We start from the raw sequence: 22,319 nt of genomic DNA on the forward strand, positions 1-22,319 counted from the left end.
TTTATATTACAAATGCGTCAAATTATAATTTTCTTTCTTTATTATTATACACAAGCGCACTTGTGGCAGTTTAAGTAATTAGATGTTGGTGTCAACTAAATAATTAAATCAAGGAATGTATTGTAACTGGATACAGCTAAGTTTTCACAACGGAGTCTTTATATCTAGTAAAATAAAAAAAACTTTGAAAAAATTAGTTAATGAGTCCGTCGTTGCTATTAGTTATTAAAATGTAATCGACCCATTTGTTAAAAAAAACTCAATATTTCATCGACTAGAATTGCTATAGGTTATCTGCAATCGATACGGTCGAAAATAGTACCCCGTACAAATAATAAGAATGAAATATTTATTCCTCAACAATAATACGTATATTATTACATAATATATTATATTAATACACGATGTAATGATGGTTTGTCGAATTGTCAGAAGAGGAAAACTTTTACGAAACTCATATTATACCGTCCATCAATCTCTGTATTGCATTATATAATATATAATAGTTTGGAGGAAATTATGTCATACAAGCGGCCTGCGATGTTCAATTCAAGGGGATCGGTGGAAAGGAAAGAAATGAGATTTTTTCAAATAAATACAAGGAATAAACGATTCAACTACTGTGCCAGTCCCTAATACGCAATAACGTTTGCGATACGAACACATTGTGTTATGAAATTGAGTGGTGGAGGACATATCATTATTATTATATACCCACAGCGACCTTATACTCATATTATATCATATTATATTATGATAAACGTATCGTGAGATCATCTCCGTAATTTACTTTAGCTGATGAACGTTTTTCAAACTTTGACTAAAAAGACCATTTTTTTTTTTTATATCTGAAATAATAAGTCTTGTTCAAAAATAAAAATATGTATTAAGAACTTTTGTTTTACAAATGGAAAACTTCAAGTCATCAGACGTTTATTAATAAAAATGTATTTATTCTAAATGTACGAAGTTCACTGCCTTATTCACTTCGACTACAAAGTCGCAACTATGAATGTTAGTATATTATACTATATAAGACATTATATGTTGTATGCCGAGTTGTAAGTTTGTATGGACAGTAGACGTGGGTGTGCCATACGTATTTAATAAAGTCATGGATAGGACACGGACAACAATGTATTAAAAGTTTGTCGATTTGATGAAAATAATTAACTCGGATAATGTTAATTCAACAGTTAAAATAGTTAATAAATTAAATACTTACTTTAAAGTGAGTATGGAAAAAATATCAACTAATTATTATTAACAGATTTATCTAATTTTTTAATTACCATTTCGCAGAACAAATAAAGAATATTCGTGCCTATTTGTGTTTTCAACTAGCAGTATATCATGACTTTAACCGAGGAAAAATGGACGAACTCGAAATGCGGCGCTTTATCGGTGAATTTCGGTTTGACTGTACCTCAGTTCACGGAAAGATCGGCATCGGTAAACCTCGCTTTGTTAACTATTTCAACCAAATATCATCGTATTTACTATATTTTACTTGGTTCAAACTATTCTCTGAACTTTTCTGATATCTCTGAAAACAATCTATCTAAACTTTGGTCAAAATTAGTCAAGTAATTGTTAAGTGTATATAAGCTACAAAAATAAGGACATTGTATTTTGTTGTACATTTGAATTGCGAAAAATAAATTAAATATTATTTTATTTAAAAAAAAAAAAATCATTTTGTAAGGTAAACTAGTAATCGTTTTTAACTATAATAGAAACTTTACCTATAATATGACGTTACCTATCTAAAAATAAAAATAATAAACTTTTAACTAGTACTACAAGTGCCCGTCTTTAGCTATATTATGTATAGGTATACATACCAAGTGCGAACAAGAACCTTGTCGATCGTAATACCAATAATCGACTGATACTTATTTACAGGATTCCCTATACCGTATGACTATACCGTGTTCCTGCTATAGCGCTGTTACTTGATGACCCATCGCTTAAGTTTATTATAACTCAAATAAACAGATCATCCCTTACAAATCATATACGCGTGTACGGGAACGTAATATTATATATATCGGAAGTGTCTTGAGCACAGATATATTATTATAATATGACAACAACAAATAATTTTTATATCAGTTTAAACAAGACTGCAGCAGAGTAAATCATATAATATTAATAATATGTCAATTTAGGTTCGTCCACAGTAACAACTGTTAGAAAGGTGAGCGCGAAAGGTCGACGAAACCGTGGCCATTGGATCCAGTTCTCGTGTTGTTGATTTGAAATTTAAAAATTACATGTCGTTCTATTAAGTCAACGACGTTTTACATGTGATTACAATATTATACTCACGTAGTCGTACATTAGGGACATCGTCTTAGGGAAGTCGTTATAAGATTAAGTTTTAATACGATTTACATTATTATGCCGTGCATTGCCAGGTATATATTTGTATGTGATAATAACATGCATACGATTTGATAAATATATGAATACTGTTGATATACAATAATGTATTATTATAAAACAAAAGATAAAGTAATAATCTCAAAAAACTGTTGTTTCTTTCTAACGCATAAGTGGAGTTTAATACAATTATAAGATGAAATTGCAGGGTAACAATTTTAAGAAATTAAAAAAAATTATCGCTTTTCTTCAAAGAAACATCAATACAATTTCATAAAAATATTTCTATATACTTAAGTCCATATTATTTTGTTTTATTTCATTTCCTAGTCACAATAATTTGGAAACTATTTTAAGAAATTAAGAAATAATCAATAATAATCGATTTAAATATCTAATGTAAAACCAATTGTTATATTTTATAGCCAAAATGTTCAAACACGTATTACCGTGTTGATTATTGGTGTTACGTATTTTAAAGTACTTATGTGCTTAAGCGAATGACCACGAGTCACGGGTTTCTCACTTTTCATTAGAGAAAATAAGTAATATTTTAAACAAAATATTGATTTAAATTAAAATTTATTATTTTCACTATAAATCGACATATTTATCAGTTTACTACCTACTATTCTGTATAGACGAAAATCTTTAATATGACACATTAAAATTACTTTTCCAATCGCTTTTAAGAGAATAGGTTCTGCACTCCGTCCGATGTCCACCAATTTTATAATGTGTAAAAAAAAATAAAATCGATCACAGTAGAAATACATATATATATCTGTTTCTAATATAATATATAGAGGCTCGGTAAATATTAGTTAGCGAGAAATACATTCGATGGTTATTTATTATCTTAAAGTATCGGCATCAGTTCAAAGTTTTATTTATTTATTATCGACACATTCGATCCGGGATGTCGTGTGCGTTCAATACACGGCTTTGACCGTGGATCGTTGGCAACAGACAGCAAAGCGGTAATGTACATTATATAAATATATAGTACCTATACATACATATATATATATATATAAATGTACATAGTCTACTGGAAACGTTTTTTGGCCTGACGTTTTCGCATTAGGCGATGATAAATTTTCAGGAAAAATTTCGTGTTTACGTGCCTCCAGCCACCTATAATGCGCACAGGGTGTATACACCGCGCATGTTGTGTACAGAAACACACGTCGGGGACCGTGCCCCATTCATACATACACAGATATATAATATATAATGTGAACCCTGTGGGAAAAGTTTGGCGAGATAATGAAAATTCCGCGGAAAAAACGGTAGTCTCGAAAAACACGTGCGAGAAAATTAAACACCCACACTGCGCGCGTACATATGGGTATAAAAATAATTTCGCGGAGCTAGAATTCTAAGTCTCTAAAACTTAATAAATGTTACCAATTTTTTTTTTTTATGATATCACTATATGAATAGCTCTATAGTTGTTAGCCCGTAATTAAAAAGACGGAAAGAAATACGTACATTTCAGTAAATTAACTAAGTGCGTGCGGTGTATTAAACATATTAACATTGTAAGAACATATTAATATTTGGTCCCGAAATAATAAATTTTAATATTTTTTGCTGTACGAACTACATATTTTGTAAGTTTAAAATTCTAATGTAGATGTATACCTACCTTCCTACTTCAACGGAAATGTAAAAAATAAATAAATAAATGTTGATATTTAGAATTTTTAAATATACATAACGAACAAGTTTTCAAATTGTTCAAACTCGCTATAATACTTAAGGAAGTGTCTGAGTGTTATTAACATCTATATTTCATATGATAACTATCTTTTTTCAATGGGTATATTTTTTTTTTTTTGAAAATTCCAATATACCCAATTCAAAATAATTTGAAAATAATTGAATTTTTATACTAAGGATAATATTTAAAAGACTAATTATATATTTGAATCACAATAGCAACTATAATAATATCTTCCAAATCTGTACTGACGTTGAACCAAACATTTTGGGACTTGATTTGCCCGGCCCCGGGAAAATGTTTCTCGGGCACCGAAATATATTAATCGAATCGTCCGCGAAATCGAATAAACTTATTTATACGGATTATAATAATATGACTGCGAAACGCGCGCGCGTATGATAATATACTGTATAATATAAACATTACCTATCAAAACATTTGGCCATGGGATTCGCTGTAGGTGCGTTAAAAATAACACACGCGAACCAACGCCGTTGTATTATGACATTTTAACGCTTCGCCGGACCAGCGTCATCGACGTTGTTGCGTTCTGTTGTTGTAACGGTGACAATATCACAATAATAATATCATCACATCGAAACGCGCGTGTACAATATTACATGTATGTACATTTACATTGTACAACGATTCGCCGGCATTCAAAATAAGCGTGAAATGCGCGATAACAATAATTTATACACTCCGTCACACAGTATAATATATTATGATATTATTGTTGTACGACGGCGTACAGCGTCCACGGTAATCGCGCTAACGGGGAAAATCTCGTCTCCCCGACCGACTAGTTTCGTTTTGGCTGACCCTACTGTGTAAGTATAATACTCTACGTCGGTGATTTAATCGGGATTTCGCCTTAACGCGACTACGGATAGAATAACAATATTATAATTATTATTACGCACTCGGAACGCTCGTGTACTATCCGTTATGCGCGCGATACTCCTAAGTTGATGGTCGCCTAGCTGACGGCTAGTCGAGAACGAAAAGATTCTTTGTGTCGGTTTCGAAACTATCCGGAGAACGAGTTTTAGAGTTTAAAATCGTACGACTCTTGATGAGGTTTTTGTTTTTTTTTGATGAAATTCTATGGGAGTTCTATTAAAAAACAAAATAATAACGTAAAAGTAAATAATCGACAATAATTATTGTTTAATTTTTGAAAGTGCATGATTTGAGATATGGGAACCTTTTTATGTATAAAGTGAATAAATAAAAAATAGTTATAGAAAGCGCGCTCAAATATTCTGTCAATTTACTAGAGATACCAACATAAGGACCGAGATATTTAAGTACCTAGTTCAGTTTTTATTTAGGGCATATTTGTATCTGCCAATGCATAAATAATTTTTAATATAGAACCTTTTCATCCACGAAGAATAAAATACTCGACTGTATAAAACCTTCTATCTGTAAATACGTTTTTACTAGTAAAAAGTTAGTAGAAAATAAACTACTTTTATTGTAGATGAGCTACATATACTAGAAACATTACATACACGGTATCTCAAACAGTATAATGTGAGATTAGCAATGTAATCGACTTCAAAAAGCGAGACATTTTAGCTGTAAAACAGTTAACTAAAAAATGAATTTTCGGCACTTCATTCTTAGGATTGATTTGTCGTAATTGTCTGTATGACATCAACTCGATACTCAAAAAACATTTTTAAAAAAAAATCGATTAAAGCGTATCGAGTCACGAAAATAGCAATATATGCGTGCTTATAAAAATGATTTTCAATTATTATTGTTTACCACGAATACCTACTCAAATAAATACTGTATAATTATAGGAGAGTTCTAAAGTATAAGTACTATGTATACATTTTAATAATAGATATCGCGTTAGTTCATCTGATACAAGTCCCAGTAAATCGATAAAATTTGTATTTGTAGGATAAATATAGTTTTTACTGTAACACTTCTTCAGTGATACGCGTAATAAGTAATACCTAATGACGAATATAAACGAAGCTTTATTGATTGAGAAGAAAAGAAGCAAAGTTTTCGGGACACAAATTGTATTATGTACTGCGTGTCGTGAAATTTATATTACATTAATTTTATTGTTAAAAACTATAAATTACGGACGACGAATAACAATATTCTAAACTCTGGACGCAAATAATTTTTAATTTAAATACCATTATGGAAGATAAAATGCATCACACATTCACACGACTGGAATCTGAGTCCCATGTATATTTAAATATAAAATGTTTTAACTTTTAAGTTGAGACACTTATTTTTTTTTTTTAACAAAACGATCTCGTTAAAAAAAATGTTTTTCTTACAAAAACAATATATTTTGTCAATCACATTGGTTGATTAAATTATTATCGGCGGTTTTTCGGGGAAAAAATTAGTTTACACAGAATTATATTTGTACTTTATAAGGAATTTATTAATTTTACCTAATGTTTTTAAATTGGCTTTAAGATAGTAAGATTATAGATTGTATAGTATTAAATTAAATTCCACATTAAACCAGTCGTGTAAACTAAAAATGTTTCACAATTTATTTTGAATAATTTAGATTTTAGTTTAAAAGTTTTAGACAATACCCTTGGATTAGATATCGTGGAACTAAGATCTTAAATTACTTTTTCAAACAGTCAATGATTTTCATGCACGTGACATAGTAAATGTTGTAAATAGAAAAAAAATAGCAACACATAATTAATCCGTAGCTTTAATATGATTTTTTGAGAATGAATGATTTTAATAAAAATAAAATAATAATAATAATTATTTAACGTATTTTAGTTTTTATATATTTACATTCTATACTAGGAAGATTCACAAAATATGTTAGCTACCTTTAATTAATTAATTTTTTTTAACTTTGATAACATGAAGTTCCATAACTTGAAAACTTAGTAAGAAATCATTTGATTTTTTTTTTTATTTAAAATTTAAAAACACCTGCCCATAATAATAATTTTTAGTAAAAAAAAAAAATGGATGTTCTTTAGTGTTATATGAATAATAAATGTGAAAAAAAATTGTACTTAAATAAATTTTAGAGTAAATGAACATTGTGAATATTATAGATCATTTACACAATAACTTTTTATGGTGTGAAAATTACCATTGTGATTTGATAAAAATTACATTAATTGTCATTTTATCAACTAACAAATTTCTTTAATTTTCATCGCCCTTAATAATTATTATAAAATACGTATATTAAGTCGTATAAATATTGTTATTACAATATGAAAGCGTGCACAAAAACTCGCGCAGAATTTTTGTTATTCATTCATTACTGTTATTATTTTTTTATTTTAATTTATAAAGTTTTATTTTTTTTATATATATATTTCGCATTAACAATAATAAGTCATTAACGAGCAACACCTGTTAAAAGTTTCGTTTTTATTTTGACAGATACTATAAAATATATATATACAGTTTTGTATAGTAGGTACACGAATAAAAACTGATTTACAGTCAAAACGTGGTTAACGATATTGTTAAAAAAAAAAAAAAAATTAAAAAAAAAGCTATGCCGTTTGTTATCGTAACACGCAGAATAGTCTGCGGGGTGGCTGTAATACAACACGAATTATAATAATATAACATAATACCATCATTGAGTCGGGTAACCCGAGTTTTGAAGCCAAACTCTATACAAAATATACGTTTTAGAACTCGGCCTTGCGAGAAATAATAACACCTATTTATCGCGAATACCTACACGGATAGATACCATCGTTCGTCAGCAAACGCGAACAATTCGATAGTCCAAATATTTTTTTAGTCGTCGACAGTCGCGCGCCTCTTATTATTTCATCGCCAGTACGCCAATACGATTCGTGTTGAGCAAGCTGTGCGCGTATACCGTGTACAATATGTACCAATAATATGACGCGATAAGTTTTCGATATCGATTCGGTTTACGGTTCAAGACTTGTTTGCATTACGCGGAATTGTAAAATATGTTGTAAACAAATTTTTTTTAAATTTTGGATTTTAAAAAATAGTCTGTAAGGCGTTTATTGACTCACGAAAAACGAATATTTTTATTTGTTTATAAGGTTGCCATTGATTACAAAAAATAAAATAGTTATAATAATTGTATATAATTTTAGACAATTATATAATATTTGTCTATAACACTGTCCAGATTATTGTATTAAATGTATGTATATTTTATATTAAACAGAGTTTAAGACAGGGGAAATCCACTGGTACTATTTAATTTATCGCATGCAACTCCTTGTAGGATCAGCTAGTTACTAATATTATCAACGCGATCGACAGGATGTCACTTATTGTGACTATTTTTCCGTTATCGATTTCTTGAATTCACATAGTGAATTATCTTTAAATTACTTATATTTACTAAAATAATCGAATTTATTTTTAAAAGCAATTATGCAAATATATCGTCTCAAAGTATCAACTTTCAGGTAGTCATAAAAACTTTTAAATGTTAACAAATTATGATCAGTGTAAGAAACAATAATCCTCATTGTTAATACTGTTAAAGTGTGACATAGAAAACTTCTAAGATATTTTTAATGTACGTTGGCTCTTATTTCGGATATTTAGCTATGGTAAGGCGATTAAATATAATTGAATAGCAATAAAGTATAAATTTTAATAAATAGAAAATTGAAAAAAAAATTCTTGTCAATTTATTCGTAATCATATAATGATTGTTTTAGCTGTAATTATTTTATTTGAAAAGTATTAGTAAATTGTTGAAAATAATAAGAAAATAATGATAAAATATTAAGTGTTAAATTGTGAAAATTAATATCGTAAATATCAATACTTACAGTTTACACACTAGTGTTACAAAAGCATACCAAACATCCAAAACAAAAAATACATACATTTTTAATTTAAAAAGTATAAATAGCTTTAAAATTAATTTTAAAGTTCACTTTGCTTTATACTGCCAATATCGGTTGTAAGACAAGAAGTTTAATTAGAAAATCCATTTGTATCAGAATTATTTACCTTCAAATTTATTAAGGTCGTCTAATTAAAAATATAATTTCGTATTTTTCAAAATTTTCAGAATACTAGAGATAATAAATTCTTAAAATTTGTCCTAATAACTCCAATAACGGCTTAATTATTGAATGATTTTAAAATGATGACTTGTAACCAGGACTCGAAAGTCCTAGCAAATTCATATTTTTCTTGGTTCATACTAGAACATCCAAAGACAGAGATATAAACATGTTTCACACTTCTCCGATGTCATAAACGCAATTTAATTTTGCTATTTTTGTATATTTAGTAGTTGTATTACTATTTTGTTAATTTTTAGAGTTTATTTCAAACAGTCCATGTACGTCTATGAGTCCAATAATTTGTAATATTACATTTAATTTTTTTCTTATAATTTTATAATTTTTTCAAGTTAAAAGTATACTTTTATGATTTTTTGTGCTATTTATAGCACATATTTTAAAATTTTAAGAACTAAAAAGTAATATTTTTAGTGCTACATCTTCCAAACACTGATTATAACACAACATTTTAATGACTGCAATTAAGTCATAATTTGATTAGAGGGAGAATTTTGTTAACTGGTAGTACCTTAAGGATGATTTTAAAATACATTTTATTCTATTAGTACCACAAGTAACCTGAACTTGCAGTCACGACTGTTAGTATGTTTTATTCATATTTATGATGCAAGAGTTAAAATAAGTAGATTTAACTGCATAGCAAAACATAGGGAGCTTACCAATGCGATATTCAAACTGTTGTTTTTTTTTCAACCATTTTAGCACTTTAACACTCAAGCTGTGGGCGAGCATCGACGTATCTACGTATATTTGGAATCCGCGTAATGTGACCTACTTGTGACGTCTCACCGGTGAAAGACAACATAACCACACATGGGTGATAAACAATGGGTTGTTATCGGAACACTAATGATATGTACTGGTAAAATCTTATAAAAACCACGATTCTACGTCGGCTGTGTAAAACTTATGAGAACATAATATAAAAGTGGCATGAAGGGAAGTTTGTTTGGCAGACTAACTCAAATCAACACCGGTCTACACAGACACTTTTTACAGAACTTTTATAACAAAAACCACAAACAAAAAATATATTTATACTATTCTCAAAGAAAATGTGATCAGATTCATATATAATGTACTATTTATATAAATTATTCTAACTTGATTACGTTTCTAGATAATTAAAAAATAATGTCGCAACTTTTTTATTATTAAATATGATGTACTTAATTTATTAAATAGTTTTGAAAATCACTGAAGTATTGATTTTTATTATTTTATATATTATACTCTTGCAGTATATTGTAGCTGGTTACATGACTCAATCGTTAACGTGATATCAACCCATACAATTTTCGTCAGATTCGTTTTTTGAACAGATTGTCTTGAAGTTAAATCATTAGTCTATATTAAGCGATTTTGATATTTCAATATTTTATTTTAAATATTAATCGAGGAAAACAAAATAGTATTATGTTGGCCAACTACTAATGATGCACATTTTGTATAACATTGTTTAGCAATAAACAAAAAATAAATAAATAGAACGTGTATATAACACGATACTTACATTGTTAACTTAATTTGTATTGAATAATATTAATGTGATGCAATGAACAAAAACATAATATTATGCCCAATACTAAATCATTGTACTTATTTGCAGGCGTGATAGGTGGATTCATTTTGGGTCGTTCCACTAAAACGTGTTATAGAGAAAAAAGAATTCCAAGACCAATAGATTACATCAAAATTGACAAGTCAAAAACCAAACCAAAAGAATCCTCATCGGCATCGACAAAATTAACAGACCCAAAAATAACATCAAAAACAACACCAAAGAAATCCTCACCAGCTTCAACAAAACCAACGAAAACGTCAAACACTACAAATGCGAAATCTTCAACAGCACCAATGACTAAAACAATTAAATAAAAGAGAAGATAATAGTGAAATCATTGCACAATATTATGTAAACGAAGAATTTTAAAATGTTTAATATTTAACATTCAAATATCGTTTAAAATATATACTTAATTTTTAAAAATACATTAAACTCACGAATATTATATCAAAAACTAATACTATATTATAGTATAATATTATAAATAATAAATAACTTATAGGTCTTCATCTTAAAGTGAATCAATAATTAAGACATTATTGGAGTTATTAAGAATTATGAAGAAAAATTTGAAGAATTTATTATCTCTAGTATTCTGAAAATTTTGAAAAATACGAAATTATATTTTTAATAGACGACCTCAATTTGAAGGTAAACAATTCTGATACAAATGGATTTTCCAATTAAACTTCTTGTCTTACATCCAATATTGGCAGTATTATAACTGGTAGTATGCAGATACTGGAAGAAACGTTTGAACGTGGGAGATGTGATTCTAATCATATTATCTATGACATCACCGATATCTACATCTTTAACTATGTGTTCTATAAGTATCTCACTTGACAAAGTCGCGATTTATCGCATCCTAGAACTTTTCGTCAATCTTATACCCGCTTCAAGAAAGGTAATTATATTTTTTTCAAATTTATTTGTAAAAGTTTACCTATACTTAAATTATTTTATATATTTACCTAGGAAATTACACTAAGTAATTAAATGTTTTCTTATATTTTCGAAAATATGTGTAGATATACCCAAAAATAGCACTAAAAACCTTACTAAATTAGTAAAGTAGCAATAAAACCAGTAAATATGCAAAAACTAGCAAAATTAAATTTCATGTTTGACATCGGAGAAGTGTGAAACATATTTATATCTCACTCTGGATGTTCTGTGATAAACCAACAATTTGCTAGAATTTTTGAGCCATGAAATTATTATTATTATTATAACGTTCCGTGTATTATTATTTCGCATAACACTAATAAAATAATTTACAAGTTAAGAATAAAGAAAATCAGATTACGTTATGGTGTATTTGAAATTTGAATTTGTTACTTGACTATATTGACTCATTGTTATAGAATTATTAATAAAATGTAAGAGGCCAAACAATGGAACAAAATAAATAAATAATTTAACGTGTCAAGTAATGCATTCCATCCTTGGCTCTGTTCGGTCGAACAAAGTGAACAATATTTTTTGTTTTACCAATTACAATCTAAAGTTTCCTGACATTTTTGAAAATGTAAATATTCCCTATAACCCTTAAAGGGTCATTAATACCGTGATGATTCCCGGTAATACAAAAGAAATTTAAGTCAATATTTTTATAAGACATTTTTAGATTCTGAGCGGAGCTTAGCATAATATATTGATCTTACAATGATGTATGTTTTTTTATGTCCAATACTATTTTTCTAGTAGAAAAAATGCTCTGATTAACAACTTTAAAGAAGGTTTCTAGAACAAATTTTTAGTTAAGAAAAGTCAATATCTAAAATTTTTATGTGGGAAAAAATTTATTTTATTTTATAAAATGGTTCGGCTACTTTTTATATTTCATATTACCAACTTTTATTTTAATTTAAAATTTAATTTTTAACAACCTCTTCTCCATATCTATTTTTATCTTACTACATGGATAAAATATGTAATATTAATAATATTATGTTATTAATTCAAAAAAAAAAAAAAAAACGATTGCATATTAATATAGAAATATCAATACTGTTATCTAGGTATTAAAACAACTGTTTGGGAACTTTTGTTGTTAAAAAGATTGACCATATTTATTAAGAATCATTTTTTATCGATAACAACGATTCATCATTCAATTCAAATTTAACATATCCGCACTAAAGTGCTTATTCAGTGAAGAGATACACTTAATTATAACTGTATATAGCAAAGTGATTACCTATTCGATGACATTTTATTTTTCTTGATAAAATGTACCTAGTTAATGATGTTACATCGGTATTCCGGAATACATATTAATTAGTAAGCCAAATAATTGTGAATCGTTCCAATATGATATAATTTAACTTATATAATACAATTAAAGAAGGTCTTATACTCTTATACGTATTCAATTTTTATAATATGATATGCCTACAACACTGTGTTGCTGTATAATCAAATGACTACTGTTATTTTGTGGTGAAATCAGTATAACACCAGTGTGATGAATTTTTATTCCAAATCTTAAATTGATATTTTCTATGCAAATGTGAAGTTTTTCTCTGCATTTCATATAATCTTATACATTTGGATATAATTACAATAAAATATTATTACAAAAATATAACCACTACTACTCATAAGAATTAAAATATGATGAACTCTAAATAAAATGTACAATTTGAAATACTTGAAGTTAATTTTCAATTTAGGATACACTATTATTGTTTTATATCTGATAATAACAAAGGATATGCATTTATGCTATCAAAAACTATATAAATATAAAGATAGATACTAAATATAAAAAAATATAATTGCAAAAATATTATGCATTTATTTTATTTTTTCGACGTTTTAAAATATGAAAATTTAAAAAATATAATACTGTATCGTTTTTATTTATTTTTGTTTTTTTTTTTAGATAAATTACGCAATTTTTATATATTCATATTTAGTTCGAAATATAATAATTGAGCTAAGGACTACCTTACCTTAATTGAAATCAGGTCTTTTCTGAAGTATATTATTAGATAAATTATAGAAGTAGCTAAAAGATTAAATTTTTAAAAGAAAACTACAACTTATTAATTTTATTTATTTATAAGTTTTACAAGTTATTTAACTATGAATTTATATTTTCATCGGACATTTGAATATCTTATTAATGCGATAACATAATGGTTAGTATACGTAATAATTAATTAGGTACTATTAAGTATATTGTCGATATTCGAGGCGGTCATTTCCGTGCATTTCATAAGGAGTTTCCATCAAGCACCGTTGCAATCACCCAATTCAAACTACAACACGGGGAATAACAATTTAGCAATTCCTAATAACTCACAGTACCCATAATTACAATTGAATAGTACATAATCCGTGTAGGCGTTTAATGAAAACACAGTGAACTTCGGTTTTAAATGGCGTGAAATCGTTATACAGCCTATGAGTGGGGTAACATAATATTGTACATCGATTAAAACGATTTAAATCATCAAATATTGTAATGTAAATACTTACTACAGCGGGTTGTATGGTGAAGTGCACCAATAATGCGATTCGTTTAGTCTGTGGTAGGTACATTATTAGCATATAATAGTTTTCACCGCGGCGACAAGAATACGGCATAATCACGGATAGTTCAAACGATTAAACGTGTTATTGTTTGAACGGGGTAATAACGCGGAAAGGATTTTTCGTACGTGACAATACTGAAAATCGTGAGGGATTCGGAAAACGGATTAGAGTGACTGCAAATGTGAATGAATTTTCAGATTTAACGCAATGTTCGCACATAAATTATAGACATTTTATTTACACATCATTGAAAACAAATAATATCGAATAAACCCAGAACGTTCGCGACTGATTTTAATGACATCATTTATGGTTACTCGTCTAAATAAAACGCGAGCTTATTAAATTCGTTTTTATTTAAGTTGTGCCAATACGATAAAGTTACTTTGTATGGTCTCTCGTCGTTTAATCCGCACCGTAATATTATACGTGATTTTGAGTTTTTTCACCCACGAGATAATTTAATAATTACAATTACAGGCGATGTATCATTAATTAATTTAGTTTTACCTGGTATGAGCGTTTGTAGAAAAATTCCAACCGCCAAGATTGATGGTAACATCGCCACAGATGAAATCATCCGAAATAATCTGAAATAAAAACACATCAATAACAATATTAAATCATTTCATTATGCCGTGGAAAATATGTGACGTGTAGGAATTGTCTAATTAATATTACTATAAAGTGTATATATATATATATAAAAATATGTATGTGTATGTGTGTGTGTGTCCATTACTGTACACCATCACTGTTGCGGAATTGACATCGTAATATATTATAGTAAACGCAAACACGTTTTTTCACTAAATTTCGTAACCGCGATGCAGCTCAAGTGCGCGCATAAACAAGAATACAGATTTTATGTTTAGAGATATTGGTGAAATTAGTGATGGCTCGTCGACATTTTTGGTCTTTACCCATATCTATACTCGTATTATGTGCGACCGACGTGCAAAAATGTGTATTCACTCAAAGACCAAAGGGCACGACTAAAAGGGTTGGATAATATTGAGTTTCGACCCGATCAAAAGAAATAACGGTTTTCCCAATCTACCTAGTATAATGTATATCTATCTACCTATATAATATGATTTAGTTGAGCCGGTGCATCGCAGAAATTGTCCAGACCAAAAATATACATTAATTTATTACTACGGGTGTTTTATATAATATTCAGAAATCTCGTCAAATTTGTCGCTGCGTCCGTATAATATTATTATTACCATTCCGCTTCGGATGACACATCATATTAATATGGAATATTATACGTACACGACGATTCGCCGTGCTACTCGTACACGCGGCAGTAACTTTTCGTAACACGTCTCGGAAGAACAAAATTAAATACTCTATACGAAGTGAAACGTAAAACGTACATATAATATTATAGGTAATGTATGCATATTTTATTTTTATTTTTTTATTCCTACGCGGTACGTAATTCGCACTCCTAAGCAAGACTGCCACAACTCAAAATTCATCAATTTGGAGTAGAGACACTGTTGAATAGAGACAAATAAGCTCTATAAAATGCAAGAACACCACATTCAATATAATTTTTCATTTAGCCACTATAGAGATGTGCCGGTATTGAATTATTTAGATGTTAGTTAATTTTCAATGCAAGAGAGCCATATTTACTTTATGGCGGTATACTTATTTTTATTAATCAAAATTATCATTGAAGTCAAAATTCAAGACTGCCTCATTTCGACTTGTGGCGATCTTGCACTGAATAAAAACTAATTATCGTGTAATATTTTGAGTGCAAAACAGCAATATTTAGAGTTGTGGCAGTATTGCATTTTATAATTTGTGATAGTGCAGCCACAACATGAAATATGGCTCTATTGTATATATAAACAGTTTTGCGCCAAATCGTCGTGTATGCAATACAGTCACATTTCAATATATGTCAGTCTTGCATTTACTTAAAAAAATGTAAATGACCACAAGTCTAAATTTATGGGTTAAAGAGTGAATTTCAAAATATTTGAAAAATTAATGTTGTAAAGTATGGTTGTAAGTATTTAAGTGTTACATTTCAAGCGCATAAGTAAAATACTCATTAAAATATCTTACGTCCAAACTTCAAATCGATTTTACTCAAAACTATAAATTTTGAGTTGTGGCAGTCTTGTCCTAGGAGCACAGTTATATAAGTCATTTTTATCCACCTGATAAGAAAATCGTTGTGCTCGTGTTTTACGATAAATATTTGATATAATGTATACCGTCTACGCGTATGTATATGGTATACCAAGCCCGTTTATATACCGAGTGTCACGGCGAGGTGCATGTGAGGAAAAGGCTCCTCGGTGAAAAAAAAAATAAAACATGTCTCAAGACATCGTACAATGGAAAACGTAACATAATACAAAAAAAGAAATGCGGAATGCACAGCAGGAAATAATAAGTAACACTTTTTTGTTGTTTCGCATAAGCGTCGTACTACCTGTAGTAGTAACATACCAATAACACGCGCACATCGCGACGAATGAGACGACCCTGTGCAGCAGCAGTTGACGAGGTGTGTAGAGTGTGTACATAAACGGTAGGTATATTATATTATTATTATTATTATTATTATTATTATGATGTTATGAGGGAGTGTGTAATACTGTACCGTACAATATTGTACAACGTACCTATATATATATATCTACTGTGCGAGCGACGCCGCAGGTCGTACGCAGTTTTCCCCGGGCAAAATCGTAAGTAATCACTTTAATTATTATACGTATATAATGTTATATAGTACAATATCATTTGTGCGTGTGTGTTTACAGTGTAAGTCTTCGGGAGCGCGACACACCGAGCGGTGGAATCCACTTTGTCTCATATATGTGTGCGTGTGTGCGTGTGTGTACCGTCATATATGATATTTATATATACCTACCTACATCATGATATCGTGTTACCGTCGACGAAAAACGTCATTTATTATGATTTATTTTTGTTTTTTCGACGTACGAAAATATGTATGTTATTTATATTATATATATATATATATATATATAGATTATGAAAAAAAAACAAACGAAACCACCGAAAGTCGCGCCATATTATCTTTCCGTCACCCGCCCACGCGTAGATACCGACGACAAAAAGAAATATATAATTTTGGAAATTACAATAAATACACATATGTAAGTATGTACTCGTGTGTGTTGAACTACGTGCAAGATAAATCTATCACGGGTGTTTATTATATGTACCTACAACGTATATAATATTAGATATATGTACATAAACGACTGGTGTACGTGTTGTGTTAGCAGTGTGTGTGTGTGTGTGTGTGTGCAATTGCAACCGTCTAATAACGAAATCCCGGGGGGGCAATGTAACGAAAACCGAGGGAGGAAAGCAAACATCGAGATCAAATAATATATATATATATATATATACACGTCACACTTGAAAAGAACAATTTATACTCCACGTCGGCGTTATGACATATTGCCAGCTATCGGATGATATTACTGCGTGCTTTTGTTTTGTTTTCGTTGTTATTATTATTATTATTATTATTTTCTACACTATTTTTTAAAGTCAAATCTGATACGTGTATCTTTTTTTTCCCCAGACGGTTTAACGTTTGAGACGTATCTCAACATATCATACATGCGTATAGTTTGACGTTTAAGCAACAATAATATAACTACCACTACTACGACTGCACTGCCATTACTCCACACCACACCGCTGCAGAGCAACGTCTGGGCTGCTTTTACTATTACTATTATTATTATGAACGGTGTGCGCACACACGAGCGGCGAACAATACAACAGTGTAATATAATAAAATAATCACGATATGACGTTTATACACATAACTGATAACGCCTTAAGTATATTACGGCCGAAATCAGATTATAGAACCTTGTGTTTTTTTTTTTTAATAAGTCCCTCCAGCTTGGACCAGTTTGATCACGGATATCTCTCTTGACATTATTTAGTTCGCCGATTAAATTATCTAAATATTATGTTCAGAAACGAAATGTATTATCCAGTTTTGTGCGTATAAGTACAAATGATTAATCCAATATTAGACTCTAAGCGGAACGACGAATGTATCGGCTTTACAATTATGTGTATTTTGTGTGTCTGTCAACACGTTTTTGAGTAGCAAATGCACTTGTATTGATTGTCAAATTTGGAGGTTTTCATTAACGATCGGGAAATACAAAAATCTTTCATGCAAGATCTTGTACACAGAGTGTCCCGTGACGATTTACCCATTGCTGTATCACCTTAAACAATCGGGATCTCATAATACTGGTTATTTAATAAGGTTCACGAGCATAAGAAATTAATCTCTTGATTTTTAATATTTTTTTCTAGTTTCTAGAAACCAGCCGGTTAGTTCTCCGCCACATGGCCCACGCGGGCCACATGTTTGTTTATTATTTATTGAACATTATCGAGTTTGACTGATTTAACCTTTTTCTATACTTAATATTTAATAACAACCTACGAGCATCGTGCAGTTAAACGATAAAAAATGTTGAACACTATGTGACTAACTCGTAGTATTTCTTGTAAATATACACTATATATGAAAAAAATGCGTTGATTTAAGAACGGCGCTCTGCCGTAGATATTTCGCCACAGATAACGAACGGACAAAATACGTATTAAAATATAATAATAATATTATGTTCAATGAAACCGCAGTAAATAGTCTAAGTAAATTAAGAACGTATACACCTTAATACCTTAATAACAATAGGTTTCAGTACGAACGAAATTCGTTGTTATAAGTACCTTATTAATATTAAGCCCGTCACAGTGGACCGCAGAGGTTGGATTATTTTTTAAGTATTCAATTAAAACGCTGAAGAATCTATGCACACCTCTGTGAAATTTCGTAACACCCCGGTTACCAGATACCGGGCCGTATAATCTGATAAAGGTTGCGGTAATAAGCTGAGTTCTTATTTTTCACCCCAATAATAATAACACTATAATACCTGTATACACGTATAACGATGACATTGTCACAAACGAGATACTTAGGAAAATAAAACGCGACGAAATATCGTAAAACGCACAGACCGCAAAAAAGGTAAAATTAAACTGAATGCGCGCGCACCACTCATATTATTATGCATATACTCGTTTATTATATTTAAGTACAGCTTGTGACCATATAATAACACTCGAGGTAAATATGAGAGTGTGCCCGCAATGTCCGCTATTGAAAGGTTTCAGTAAACAAAAGTGTGACGACTTGATGTACCAATACGCGATGTGTACACACGCGTTTATTATAGTGGTGTTCCGAGTGTACGGAGTGCGCAATGGATTTCGTTCGATAGAGTACAATAACACAATGAAATATTTGCGCTCCAAGTCCAAATGTGAATCGTCGCGCAGCAGTTGTAGAGGTATTTAACGTTTGGACGTAACGCGTATTTACGTAGTCGAGTGGGAACGGGTCGGCGGCACCGAGGAATATCACAAAAACGATAAATATATAATAACGGCTATATTACTATCGACTAGAAATCGTGTTATAATGCGAGACGATGCGAAATCAAATATTGAAACGAATAAATGTCACTCAAAAAGTGAAAAGTACACTAAACGCGACAGCGCACCGCGGCAGATGAGCTGCGTCTTCAAATGACCGGGACGGTAATAATGCTTGGCCGCACACCTACCTATCACGTATCCAGACTTTGAATGTCTAAACGAATCGTGAACTACCGTCGAATCGGTATAGGTATATCACTATATTATCATATTGTTCGATACGTCGACGTTTACAGACAAACGTTTCGTTTTCGAATTCTGTGGCTTTCGGGGCGGAAAACGGAGACGAGTATACGCGACGTTCTGAAATCATGAAAACATTCACTCGCATTCGATCGCAAATTACGACCACCAGCCTGGGGCGCTTCACTATTTGTGTAGCCCTCAACGGCGGACACTTGATGTTTGAAAAGGTCGCCGACCGCGAACCGAGGCCCTGTTGAGCCGGAGTATCGCGGATTTACGTGTAAAGATAAAAAAAAAAAAGTAGGAAGAAATAATATTACACTGGTTTTGTAGAGATATATACAATTTTAATTTTGTGCCGAGAAAGCCGAACGGCATAAAAGTCGGACTAAAAACAAAAATAGGATATGTTAGATTAGCGACATATAAAAATAATAATGATAAGAATAATAATTTCTATGAGAAACCTCGCGAGGGGGCACCGACGACGCTCGAAGACGTATTATAACCATAATATTCGTTACGTATTATAATTACATATTAAAATAATATAAAAAGTGTAGTGTTCACATACCGGCCGGAACTAAATATATACATATGTTAACAAAAAATAAACACAACACCACGTCACTCATCGCCTCTGCCCACTCGGCACATCCGCCGGGATGACGGACGCTGAACTCCGCGGTGCCGGCGTGCGTACCAGATGGTTCAAAAATCGAGGATGTGCGTGTTTCCTTAGTCACAGCTAAGGAACAGGAGTGGTTTTTTCTGCGTTTACCGGGCAGTTTGAGCAGCCGCGGCTATCGTCACGCGTAGGGCTTCGCGCGTGATAACGGCGTCGACGGAGTAAGCGCCACGCTAGGATTACAGCTCGGCTTTATTCATTATACAATTATTTAATACGCAACGTACTATGTCACAAGCCGTTTCGCGAATTATTTAAGGATAACTGTTTGCACTGGCGTGTCGGCGGTAACCATATACACACACACACATATATATATATATATATATGAGCAATATAGGTAATGATTATTGTTGCCCTTAGTAGCACTGCAACGGTTAGTAAGTATAATAGTATATGTTATTGTAAACGGTTATTAATATTTCAAACTGACGTCGATACGATACGCGTGAGTGTCGGCCAGTCACTAAATTATACTTCCTTCCTCCTAGCCACCACCCCAGCCCGTCGTACAAATTTTATGCGACCATTAGGTAACCATTAACTGTTCCCCGTACGTCGCATCGCAAAAACTAGAAACAATTTCGCTCAAAAAGCGGTTTAGCGAGGTGAAACAAATTTGAAATAAGTAATTAAAAAAAAAAAACCCATCCTCGCCGTCGCGCGATCCCTCGGTCGTATTTACGACGATGATAATCACGACGTAAATTTTCAAAACATTTTTGATTTATCACCGGGAGGGAATCGGACGGCGTGGTCGAAACACGGCACACGGTTTTCGTCCGACGCCGCGGCTGTTCGCGGACTCTGACCGCGCGGCGGGTCGTCGGCGGTCTGCCCGTTCCTAATTGATTGATGTGGCCTTTTAACTTTTGCATTAACTGCACACGACTCTCTGCCGTTTATCCGACGGATTCAGCCCGTCGTAAAAGTACACGACGCGCGCGCTGTGTGCCTTTTACGTTCGCTCCGCGACCCGCGGGTGCGCGCCGCTCGCGGTTATAATAATAATAATAACAATACAACTCGTCGCATATATATATACGCTATACATAATATATTACGTATAATATGTATACATTATGTACTGTGGTATTTACCTATAGGCCGAGATTGGCTGTGTATAACTTTGCTTGCGAATGAAACGTACAAAATGCACTGAAATATATATTACTGTAAGTGTTACAGTTTACATTTTACATAAAATTTATTATAATTTAAGAAGACACTCATTTAACATAATATTGAACAGAAACAGTGTGTTCTTGGAAAATAAAACCACATCATAAAACCACAAAACCGACTTGCTTTACTGGGAATATGAAAGAAATGTGTTGTTTAAACATCAATAATACAACGAATATTAATACGGCGGAACGCGTAATTAGCGAAAGAGCGTTTATGGTGAATTCACGGGAGTGTATTATGTAGCTAATGGTTTTTGAATAATTACAAATCACTGATTGTTGTCGTTTACCGGATAAAAAAAAAATGTAAATAATTCTATGCACTTGCGCTGTGCAAACATTTAAAAATGGAATAAAATTAAAATTAAAACTGCAAAACCACAGATATAGTTGATTGCAGTTTAGAAGTAAAGGT

The 22,319-nt window shown here is 31.0% G+C and overlaps 1 protein-coding gene across 2 annotated transcripts in view; it reads right to left on the reverse strand.

Moving 5' to 3' along the window:
• The window catches only part of LOC113556124 (carbonic anhydrase-related protein 10), a 203,089-nt gene that overhangs the window by 159,147 nt on the left and 21,623 nt on the right, over positions 1-22,319 (reverse strand). For both annotated transcript variants that reach the window (XM_026960891.1, XM_026960890.1), the window contains exon 2: positions 14,810-14,889. In XM_026960891.1, coding sequence (XP_026816692.1) covers positions 14,810-14,879 — 70 coding nt within the window. In that variant the 5' untranslated portion in view covers positions 14,880-14,889. The remainder of the gene's footprint in view (positions 1-14,809; positions 14,890-22,319) is intronic.

Source organism: Rhopalosiphum maidis, chromosome 3, assembly GCF_003676215.2.
Source record: "Rhopalosiphum maidis isolate BTI-1 chromosome 3, ASM367621v3, whole genome shotgun sequence".
Lineage (NCBI taxonomy): Eukaryota > Metazoa > Arthropoda > Insecta > Hemiptera > Aphididae > Rhopalosiphum > Rhopalosiphum maidis.